The sequence below is a fragment of the Theropithecus gelada genome, chromosome 8, assembly GCF_003255815.1.
Source record: "Theropithecus gelada isolate Dixy chromosome 8, Tgel_1.0, whole genome shotgun sequence".
Taxonomy (NCBI): Eukaryota; Metazoa; Chordata; class Mammalia; order Primates; family Cercopithecidae; genus Theropithecus; species Theropithecus gelada.
Genome location: NC_037676.1, coordinates 137924237 through 137936414, shown reverse-complemented (window position 1 = coordinate 137936414; position 12178 = coordinate 137924237). Strand labels below are relative to the sequence as shown.

The 12178-nt window shown below is 40.9% G+C and overlaps 1 protein-coding gene across 1 annotated transcript in view; it reads right to left on the bottom strand.

Annotated features, from left to right (window-relative positions):
• The window catches only part of KHDRBS3 (KH RNA binding domain containing, signal transduction associated 3), a 199508-nt gene that overhangs the window by 9356 nt on the left and 177974 nt on the right, over nucleotides 1–12178 (bottom strand). The window contains exon 9 of the mRNA XM_025394882.1: nucleotides 1802–1860. Within this exon, the coding sequence (XP_025250667.1) occupies nucleotides 1802–1860 (59 nt within the window). The remainder of the gene's footprint in view (nucleotides 1–1801; nucleotides 1861–12178) is intronic.

Genomic DNA, 12178 nt, shown 5'->3' with positions numbered 1-12178 from the left:
GAACCAAAGGTACATGTCATATTGAAAATATATACCCCTGGTGTACTGAAAAGAAAAACAAACAAGGAATTTACTGAAATAAATTACAAACACAAGGAAAAATAATCATCTCACTTGCAAAATTTGTCAGCATGAGAAGAAAATCGGTTCTTGTATCTGAAATGGCAACCAACTTTGCAAGGACTTTCCTTTCGGTTACTGATTTAATAACAGTTTACAAGTTCAAGTAGCAAAGAGAATTGCCTTTTGCTAAACATCTGGACATTTATGAGTGAAAAAGAGAACAGGAAAAGGATCACTTAGATGTTTTCCAACAGTAAAAACAAAGAAAAAACATAGATGAACATCTGTGAAGACAAAGGAGAAGAAAACTGGAGAGCAAAATGGGAAGGGGCAGACTGAGAAAGGGAAACATGATCTCATTTTTCATAGGCGCTTTCACCGAAAGACTGAAGGAAAGTTGCATTGGGTTGAACTTCACTTCTCAATAACACTTCACGAATATGAAATAAATTTAACGACATAATGTCAGATTTCATTCATCATAATGCTAAATCCGTACTGGACAATGGTATTAATAACCAAGGACATTCTATCACCTTTATCTCCTGAAATTAAACACCTGTTCGGCCTGAAGATAACTTTTAATGAGTTATCTATAAGTCTTTGACATCAAACAGTTAACATCCCTGCTGCAACATACAGCAATTTAAAAGCCATGTGTCCACAGAGACCAATTTAAAAAGCTGTGAAGGAAAAATGCTTAAAATGACCTCTTCTTTTGATACAAAACATGTAATCAATGTCATTCCCTCAAGCTAACTTGCATCAATTTAAGTAGCTGCATTCAGCAAACCAACATATTTCTCTTAAGTGTTTGTTACGGATAACCAAAAAAACCCAACAACAACAAAAAAAACAAATCCAAGGTGCAATCATCACAGCTTCGGGTAGGTGATACAACAAAATGCACTTCAAAAGGTTTAACACCGGAAAATGGATTTTCAGTTCTGTTAAGAGAAATGTCCTAACATCCCTTAACCACAATCCTGATACACTTGCACCAGGTACCAGGGATTCATCAGAGCTTTGCAACTGATTGAAGCTTCACGTTCTCTGATCTCCTTGCCCTGCGGCAAAGGCTCTTCTTACTACTGCTATGTTGCTGCCACCAATTCTTTTAATTAACCCTGTCATCCTTCTGCATAGTGAGACTTTGGACATGAAGTCCCCGGCATCTCTACCAGCTCCATTGAATTAAGAGGGGTTTAGCTGATGTCCTGTGAAGCTTACAGACCCTGTATCTCCTCCTTGGTTCACTGCTTTTGTAACCTTTATGAAATGACTCCCAGTGTAATCTTTTTCAGAGGGTTTGAGATTGGAAAGGAATTAAAATATAAAGATGAAGGTGGGAGAATCACTTCAGAGCTGTAGTCTCAATTGCTTCATTTCCCTTCACTGCCAAGAAACAAAGACACTTCAAAAAGACTCAGCTATCAAGTGTTTCTGCAGTTTGAAAAACTACTCTGTGAGAAAATCAGCACACGACAATCAACCCAAACATAAAATTGAAGTTCAGAATCTGGATTCATGCAATCTTTGCCAAGTCTTTAGTCCTCTTTAAATATTTAAATAATAAAGAAGCCTCTAAAAATAGCTAGATATGCACAAACGAATTGACAGGAAGCTGCTGTTTCAGAGTCCAAATGTCCTTATAAATCTCTCTTCCCATTAAGATCTTTAAGGTCTTTCTATGGCCATCTCTCCTCCCTCTCTTCACATGCTCTGGCCAGTCACTCACCATAGGAATCGTAAGTCTCCTCACTGAGTCCATGTCCGTAATCATAGTAATCAGCACCACTGTAGTGAACAAAACAAAACAAAGGACAAAATCATCTGGCTGTGAGTTTCAACAGTATTCAATAAAGTACTGTAAAACTTAAAGACAACTAATGAAGGGCAGGACTGAACATTCAAAGGAAGTCCCACCGAGATCACAAAGTTCTAAAGCGGAAGTGTTAACTTTAGGATTATCAAAGGCCCCTTGTCTAGCTCCCTAATTTTAATACATAATAAATATGTTTTGACATTTTAACCACAACAACTGGCCACCCAACACACGGTAAGTGCCTAAAAGTGCACGAGGGAATACAAAGACAGGACCTGACCTGGGAAGACTGGGAGTCTGCAGAGAGGGAGGATGTGTTTGGACAATTCTAGCCCAGTGTGCCAAGAGCTAGGGCTGGGCCTGTGCAAGGCACCGTGGGAGTGGGGGAGGAGGTAAACACTTCCTTTCCAATAGATGGGATGTTTACAGAAGGCAAAGACTTTATTTCTTCTTACACCCTTGTCTACCAGAGAACTTGGTGCTGCATGAATTGTGGGTGCTGTACCTTATAATACATTAAAAACAAATGCCCAGATGAAATGTTTTCTTTCATCGGCACTGCTGCATCACCATCCAGAAACTGCCAGGAAAAGGAAAGGTGACTCAGCAGCCATGGCCACATGGGACAGGAGAGCAGAGAAATGGATCTCTGCAATCTTGTCACAAGTCTGGTTACACGAGGCCAAGGATCTTTCCAAAGTACAGGCAAATTCATGTTCCAATGTACAACATCCTTGAGAGAGCACGAGGAAAGGGCCATCACTGACAGCAAGAGAGAAGAGTTACCACTGCCATTTTGCAGATGATGCAGAACAGCCTACAGATATACAATATATTTGAACTAGGAATAATTTTTTACAGGAACAGACTTGTGAAAAGTCTAGATTACTAAGCCATAACCATTCTGTGTATCTGAGAAAGAGTTTCCATGGACCCTCTCAGGCTTTCCTCTTTCCCACTTGACTTAATTTTGAAGGGAAACAACCATCCTGAATTTGTTATCTTAGACTGTCATGAAAAGAAACATCCCCATTCTCCCAATTTCATACAATAAAGAGGTTTCTAATCAAAACAGAAAACGATCCAGCTCAGCTGTTTAACACCTCAGGAAGTCACAGTCTGAGGAGCACAGATGCATGCTGTGAATGCCGACTGAACACCAGTCGCTGCGATCCCACATCACCCCCAGCCTCAGAGAGTAAAACTGCCATACCCATTTGACAGATAAGGACACCGCAGACCAGAAGAGCTAAGAAGTCAGCCTAAATTGCATGGAGAATGGTATAGCTGAATCTCTTTGCCTACAGAGGCCAGACTTGTGGTCACACCCACACGGACTTTTTCCCAACGTCTTCCTTCTCAGGAAAATGACACCAGAGACTAATCATCACATTCAATGACTACAGCGCAGCATGGCCATTCCTATGAGAAAAGTGTAAGCAATGGAGCTATGTTCCTTTTTATCTCAAAATATGAGCATAAGTTTTTACATTTGCTACTCCTTCTGCCCTTAGAAGGCCCTTCTCTCCTCTCCTCCAGGCTACTTCCAACTCAAGCCCTTAACCTAAATGCCACTTCCAAAGAGAACCCTGCTAGTCTCCCTGAGTGAGGTTGGTTTCCCACGACAGCATGTCCTGGTTCTCACCCTTCTGGCCTGGAGGAGACCCTCACATTACATATGTTAAGTGGGTATATGGAGAAGGGGCACCTCCATCACTCCAGTGTGTCACGAATGGCTTCTTGGAGCATGCAGTGCTTGCACCGTGTTCTGAAGGAACAGGAGGGTGAAGGTGAAGACAGGTGGAGAAGGAATGGACAGAGGCAATGACAGCAAAGGTCTTCCAGGCAGAAGAAACAGTATATGCAAAGCAGAGGCAGGAAACAGGTTTAAAAATGTAGGTGTCTACAAGCAGTTCAAACAAATATAGTAAGTATTGATGAAAAATGCCTGCACCGGGCTGGGTGCGGTAGCTCACGCCTATAATCCTAGCACTTTGGCAGGCTGAAGTCAGAAGATAGAGACCATCCTGGCCAACATGGTGAAATCCCGTCTCTACTAAATATATATATATATAAAAAATATATATATTATATAATATCTCTCTCTCTCTCTCTATATATATATATATATATATAAATTAGCTGGACATGGTGGCACCTGTAGTCCCAGCTACTCAGGATGCTGAGGCAGGGGAATCGCTTGAACCCAGGAGGCGGAGGTTGCAGTGAGCTGAGATCATGCCACTGCACTCCAGCCTGGCGACAGAACGAAACTCCATCACAGAAAAATAAATAAATAAATAAAAGACAAATGCCTGGACCAGAATATTCCTTAGGATAAAATACTTCTTCTACACGTAGAACATAGGCCCTACTTTGTTATCCTGGCTTAATCATACCCTTACAAGTTAATTAAATGCAATGTAACATGGTGGTTGATTTGAGCTCTCTGTATAAAATAAGTTATCTGAAATGTGCTGTGTTAAGCTCCGCTGACTTAACACATTACAGAATAGTCCCTACTATAGCTGACCTAATATACCAACTAGCAATGTTCAATTTTTCCACAGAGGTACATGTAGCTATAGAGTTTTAAAACATGGTCTTCAAATTGAGGGCTGGCATTCCTAAAACAATTTAGAAGGAAAAGGAGTGTGAGAGGAATGCAGCTATTGCGAGCCACACCACTGCCCTACTGACAACTTCTCACCTAATCTAAAAAAACTCTATGCTTTTACAGACGAGGCAGCTGAGGCCCAAGCTGAGCCATCTGCCCAGGGTCACATAACTTGTAAGTGGCAGCACCTACACTCAAAGCTCCGAACACTACCACTGCCATGTGCTGAACACAAATGCTACAGGTGGCTTTTGCTCACCACGGGTGGCCACCTTATCGGATTGGTTCCCACTTTGGCTTGGCCTTTTGCTCTTCCAGAATTTCTCGTTTGCCCTCCCTCGGGCTTTAATGATCCTTCCTCGTGCTCAGAAACAGAAGCCGGGCCCACATGAAACATGCTGCCACATGATCATAGTGATCTGGGACTGCCTTAGTCTCTCTCTGGTTTCCTTTCTGTAGTCCCAATTTTCCCTCACAGAATAATATACAGTTATGGTGAGAAGAGGAGGACTAACTGAAAAAAGAACAGATCAATTTTTATACTCAAAAAGATAATAAACCAGCAGAAACTAACAACAAAAGAAAAAAACACTGCTTTCCTGCTTAACTTATGATAGCTTTAAATATGAGAATGCTATTAAAGTATTAACAGAATATTTCTCTTGTCTTGAGAACTGAAATTGAGACTCAATTAAAGCTGTTGACAAAAATGTCTGTCAGCTGTCAGTCCAGGCCTGGGCCTCCACCCGAGGTGCCACCCTGGGAGGGCGGCTTCCATGTGGGGGTCTTCCTGTGCATCTGCCAAATCAGGGGCTGGTCTAGACGCTGCTCAGGTCTCCTGGTAGCTCTGACATCCTCCATGGCTCTTTCACAGCATCTCGCCCCACCGTAGTCAACATAATTTCTCATTTTGTTGAAAATAAATTGGCAAATGCTTCTTGGAAACTCAGCACTAAATTAAATGAACCTCAGTCTTTTTTCCAAGGGTCAGAAGTTAGATCGTAATGGCTCCTTAGACAAATACAACCTTGATGTTCTTGAGAATTTTATCTCTGTTGCACAGATAAATGAGTAACCTCACCATAACACAGAAAGGGATTTCCTTGACTGAGACAGTTCCCGATTGTTTAACTTGGAACTGTAAATGACAGGTCCTGCGACTAATAAAGAGAAGGGTTAACAACTCCTTTCTGACCAAACTAAACCTCCTTTATTAAATGAAGTGAGCAGTAATGAACATAACCATAGACTGGAAATTTACTGTGAGGTGCTATAACATAGTTCAGCATAATAAAAATGAGGGTAGAGAATGTTTTTCAGTGCACGGAAGGTAAAAGGTAGCATGATTAGGTCCAGCGATGGTTTGGTGATAAGACAATCTTAGTTTTGACAAGTGAAAACTTTAAAACTGACATTTGCTATCATTTCACCCAGTTTCTGATTATTTATTGCAAGACTGTCATCAAGCCGAGGAGCTGGGAGCAGCTGGGTCCCATTCTCATACCTGTCAGTTCCGTATGAATTGCTTTCGCAGCATTTCATTTCGTCTACCTCAAATGTCTATTAACCAAAGACGTATCCTATTTCCCAAGGATAAACTAAAAACCCAACATATGGCAAAGGAGAAAAACACTAAAAATCTCTTCATTTATGGATACAACTTTTAACATTGATAACAGGCAAGAAAACACATTAGGCCAAATATGAGAATGGGCAAGAAACACATTAGGCCATCACTAGCAAAAATCCCTTATATAGTCTCGATCTCTTCTTTGAAAGTTTCTTGCTCAATGAAAACTTGATTTACCTCTAATGACAATTCTTCCCCAGCAACCCTCTCCACTTTTTTCTTTAACTCCCACAGCGGAGATGTCACTGGGTGATGTGGTTTGATGTTTGTGCCCCTGCAAATCTCATGCGGAAATGTAATCCCCCGTGTTGGAGGGTGTTGGAGGTGGGGCTTGGTGGGAGGTGACTGGATCATGGGGACAGACCCCTCATGAATGGTTTAGCACCATCCCCTTCGTGGTAAGTGAGTTCTTGCTCAGTTCACAAGATGTGGTTGTTGAAAAGCCTGTGGCGCCACCCCCTTCTTTCTCTGCTCCCACTCTCACTTGGCCTTCTGCCATGAGTAACAGCTCCCTGAGGCCCTGTACAGCCTGCAGAACTGTAAGCCAACTAAACCTCTTTTCATTACAAATTACCCAGCCTCAGGCACTTCTTCACAGCAACTGCAAAAATGGCTGAATACAATGGGCCTAGAGGAAAGGAGAGTATTTTTCCTTTTTTTGGCTAACCCCTCCCGCCCCTAAGGTACAGACACCTCTGCCATTTCCAGACCATCGTGCTTCACTCCTCTGAACAAACACCCAGCTTTCAATCTCTAAACAGCATCACTGTCCTGAGTCCTGGTGATGTCAGCATATGGGAAGATGATCCTTCAAACATGAAGGCCTCTCAACTTTCTGGCTCCTCTTGTCCACTGACCCGGCCTCCTTTAGCCATCCCCTCCACGTTGCTCTCTAGGATCTTGCCATTAGCAATCACTTCAGTCTTCAACTTCATATATCCCACTCTCTATGATTTCCTCTCTTTCAGTTTCTAGGATTATACCAGTTAGCCTTTCAACTTCATTACAATCATCACCATTATTCCTCTTAAACTTTTTATCCCTTATCAAGTTAACCATTGAACTTCAAGTTGCTAAATTCAATGGTCAGTGCTCATCCACACGTTATGTGACTGATCGGTAACTATCTGACACAGCCGATCACTACACCTCTTCCTTGATAAACTTTCTTCAGTTTGCTCCCAGGATGTTATACTTCCTGGTTTGCTTCCTACCTCACTAGCTACTTCTTCTTCTTTTTTTTTTTCGAGACGGAGTCTCGCTCTCTCACTCTGTTCCAGGCTGGAGTGCAGTGGCGCGCTCTTGGCTCACTGCAACCTCTGCCTCCCGGGTTCAAGCGATTCTCCTGCCTCAGCCGTCCAAGTAGCTGGGACTACAGGCGCGTGCCACCATGCCCAGCTAATTTTTGTATTTTTAGTAGAGACAGGAGTTTCACCATGTTGGCCAGGATGGTCTTGATCTCCTGACCTCGTGATGTCCCTGCCTAGGCCTCCCAAAGTGCTGGGATTACAGGCGTGAGCCACGGCACCCGGCAAGCCATCTACTAACTTCTAAATTTCCAACTCTATAACTGAACACTATGTCTTCCTATCCATCTAAGATTTAGTCACTTATTTTATAATCATCTTCTATTCTGTGAGCTGTTTACTCAAGGTGTTAGTTTTCCAGTTTGTTAAATATGACGTTTCTTAAATGCTTTGTAAATTTTAGATATGTGTTAGTTTTTGCTTTTGAGGTTCTCAGTTTGCTTGTCTGTAAAAGCTACCCCTTATTTAAAATAGGCTTCTTCTGGTGGCTATGGAGAAGGACACAATATACTATTGGGTGGGATGTGCCAGTAACGTATGCTTTGTCTCTGGGGGCTCCTGGGTCCTCCAGAGGGTGGGACTACCCGAGGTTTGGCCTCACATTGTTACAGCTTTACTCGGGGATCCAACACCATTACCCTGCACTCAGAACCACTGAGTTGGAGGCAGAGCAGACCAGCCTTGCTGTTTCACAGGCAGCTCTTCAATCAGTTATGAGAAAACTCTGAGCCTCTTTCTATCCTTTATAGCCATTGGTGTGGTTTGGTTAAATCTTCCCTAAGCCACTCTACCATTCCAGCACCCTTCTCTCGAATGGGGTTTCGTCCAATTGTGTTTTTTTCAGAGGTTTGGTTTCATCTACTTCCTCTTTCTCAGGAATCTTTCAAAACTTGTTTCTGTCACTTCATGGGATTTTAAAAAGGAGGGGTGGGTGGATCAGGTACAGGCACTTAGTCCATCTTCTTGATTCAATCTACTGTTTTTTAAAAGTCCTTTTTAGTTTACAATGCACTTAGATAATCTTTTAATTCTCAAAACATATTATTTGAGGTAGACATATTATTTAATTTTACAAGAAAGAAAACTGAGACAGAAGACAGGAATGACACCTCATTCATATTTGTTCTGGACAGTGCTGACACCTAGCACGTAGCAGCATTCCAAAAGAGATCCATGAATGACTCATACAAACACTGGGACTGCAAACTTTGTCCATGTCTCAATGACTCATCTGTAATAATAATATTTTGTTGTCATGTCTGTGACAATCTGGGGGGAGTGGGTGAAGGGGTAGTAAATACCTCCGGAAGTCACATTACTAAGTTCTGCACTATTTAAATTTAATGCAAAAATTTTTCTTGATTATTTTGCCCCATTCCTTTAAGGAAAATTGTATCTGTAATTGTTATGATAAAATTTAAGACTTTAGCTAACACCTACTAAATGCTTATTATGAGATAGGAAAAATAGAAAGAGTCATGCATAATCCGGGTAATTGCTCTAGACTGACCTAGTTTAGTATTTCCTTTCTATTTAGAAGGAGACTTTAATTCTTCTACTAACCATTAGGAATTTTTATAAATAAAGCAAAATAAATGAAAAGTAATATTTAAAATAAAATTTGGGACTACTCTTGTTTTCACATTATCATACATAACTGAAGATTTTAAATTCCTTTAAGATAAATGACTAAAAAATTTCCAGTCTGCTTTCAATAAGAGCCTTACTTATCCAATAGTTCTTTTATAACATTTAACAATATTTCCCCAGGAAGGTATTGAATAATATGTTCCAGAATTAGGTTGTGCAAGTTGGGTGAAAAAAGGAGTTACAGCCAAAGTCCAGTCACCTGACTACAACTTTGCTGAATTTTGGCTTTTCCTTGGTCTTTGTTCACTAGTGCTCCCACTGGGGCAATGCCACTGCTATGGCTACTGTCATTTAATCTGGGAAAAGAGACAGCAGTAACTTCATTCTCGTCTTGTTTTGTTAAATGTGTTCAGACATTACTGTTAGCCTGTCCCTCTTACCCTGAGAATTCCGAGGCCAGACGGGGCCAGTTCTGATGAGTGAGGCAAAAGCTCAGCCCATCTGTGGGGGCATCCCTGGCATGCACAGACTGCTGTCCATGGGACTAGAGGCAATGATGCTACTTCTGCCCTCAAGGGGCTTACAATGTGAGGACAGTCCCTTGATGGGAAGGCCGCATGAGGTGTCAAATGTTTCAGACAGTTTGCTTTATTCTTCTCTTGCTGCTGGATCCATCATAAGTCCACCTCTCCCACAGCATTGCTGCATCTTACTTTTCAAAACAGCCTAGGGTAGTGGTTTCTACAGTGTGACCTATGAACTCTTTCAGGGTTTCATCAAGTCAAAATGTTTTCAGAATAACACTAAGATGCTACTTGTCTTTTTCACTGTACCGAACTTTTATGTGATAGGTAAAATTGTTGGTGATTGACCAAAAGTCAAGGCAGTGGCACCAAGCTGCATGATAATTCTTTTTCTTTAAGGCATTTTCACTTAAGAATGTCCTTGATGAAGTAAACGTTTACTAATTTTATTAAATCTCAACTATTAAAGACACATCTTAACTTCTGTCTGATGATGGGAAAAGTGCTCTTGAAAGCAATTCTGGGGCACACTGAAGTACAAGGGTGATCTCAAGGAAAAGCACCTGAGGCCATTCCTTACATTGTGAGGTCAACTAGCTGCCTTTTTTATAAACATCATTGTTACCTGAAATAACTCACAGCAATGAACTAGGCTTACTCAGACTTGGGTATTTGGTTCACATTTTCAACTGTCACCTTAAGGAAAACAACCGACAGTTTTGGTTACCAATGACAGAATTTGAGCTTTCCAGTAGAAACTGCAATTTTGGAAAACCAGTATTTGCTACTGTAAACTGATGGCAAAGTCAATACTTATCTCTGTGAGATCAGTGGTGATAATATGACTGTTTTGATATTGCCTAATGAAATGTATCACAGCACTGTGAAGATACGCATAACTTAGCGAAGTGACATTTTTCAAATGATCCATGCATGATGCCAAAAAACCCATCAAGTGTATGGAGACCAAGATATTTTAATGTAACAGAGTATGAAAAGATTACTGGTATGGTTTTACAGTCTACATTACAACTATTCTTTAGGAAACTACTACCTGCTGGGCTGGGCACGGTGGCTCATGCCTGTAATCCCAGCATTTTGGGAGACTGAGGCAGGTGGATCACCTGAGGTTGGGAGTTGGAGACCAGTCTGGCTAATGTGGTGAAGCCCCATCTCTACTAAAAATACAAAATTAGCCAGGCATGGTGGTGCATGCCTGTAATCCCAGCTACTCAGGAGGCTGAGGCAAGAGAATCACTTGAACCCGGGAGGCAGAGGTTGCGGTGAGCCGAGGTCATGCCATTGCACTCCAGCCTAGGCAATGAGTGAGACTCCGTCTCAAAAACAAACAAACAAACAAACAACTACTACCTGCCAAGTTTTGATGTACTATCAAAGAAGAATAGCGACTATTATTTGAAAAGGCTACTTTCCCCTTTCCAGCTACACATCTGTTGTTCCAACTACTTCAATCACAACAACATACCACATCAGAAGGAATGCAGAAGCATAAATGAGAAGCCACAATTTTTACCATTTTTTTAAGGAAATAGAGATATTTCATAAAAACAGATTATATTTACAAGCAATGGGCTGTCACATTTAATGACTGATAAATATTTTTAAATGTTTCTGTTTTAATTTCTAATGTAATAAATATTAATATATATAAACCACATACACTAAAGCATGTTGTGGCTCTCAGTAATTTTTTTCCCCACACCACACCAATGTACTTCACTAGTTTTTAAGAGCATGAAGTATACAGGGATGGTGAGATCAAAAACTTTCAGAACCACTGGCCTAGGACACATGGCTTCAGTAAATTTTAGGAGGCTGGCAGAGTGAGCATTACGCTTGCCTGAAGAATGATTCTTTTATTTGGAAAAGTGTCTCCTTGTCCAGCAGTAATGAGGGAGGAAGTATTCACTAACTAGTTAGCCAGAGGACAGAGCCCAATGTCACAAATGCTTAGTCTCAGATCTCACATAATACCATGACTACAAAGCTCTGTCTTCTGGGGCAGACAGCAAAAAGTCAGAGGAACTAGGATGTCACATCAGCAATGCAAATATAGAGATCACCCTCAAATCCTTACAAACAGTTTTAACATGGGAATAGCTTCAGTTCCCTAACTAGCATGTTTTATCTACTAGTGCCAAGCATGTAAGAAAAGAGAAACAAACAAGTTTCAAATAAATAATGTTCTTTAGGAATTAAAAATCACATTCACTTGCCAATAATTGGAATATTTAAATAATTTTCCATTGAAAATGCCAAACCAAATTTATAGTTTAATCAGATAATCCCTCTCTAAGAGAAAGGCTCAGCAATCCTATCAGCTTACAAAAATTGAAGGTCTGGCTTTCTAAATTATAGAGCTTTCAGAGTTGATATTGTGAACCTGACTGTTAGACATTTCACTGCTCAGGAGAACATCCATCACAGTGCTGACAGGGGAGGGAAAACAAGGGCAAACTTAAAAAATAATTTCACCACATTTCTCAAGCTATAAAATGTGATTTGGGAAAAACAGTGGGAAGTAGGACTTAAAATAATTTGAGGAATCATTCCTGCTCCCCATTTAATTAAGAGTTAACAAAAAACCCCAGTTTACAATAG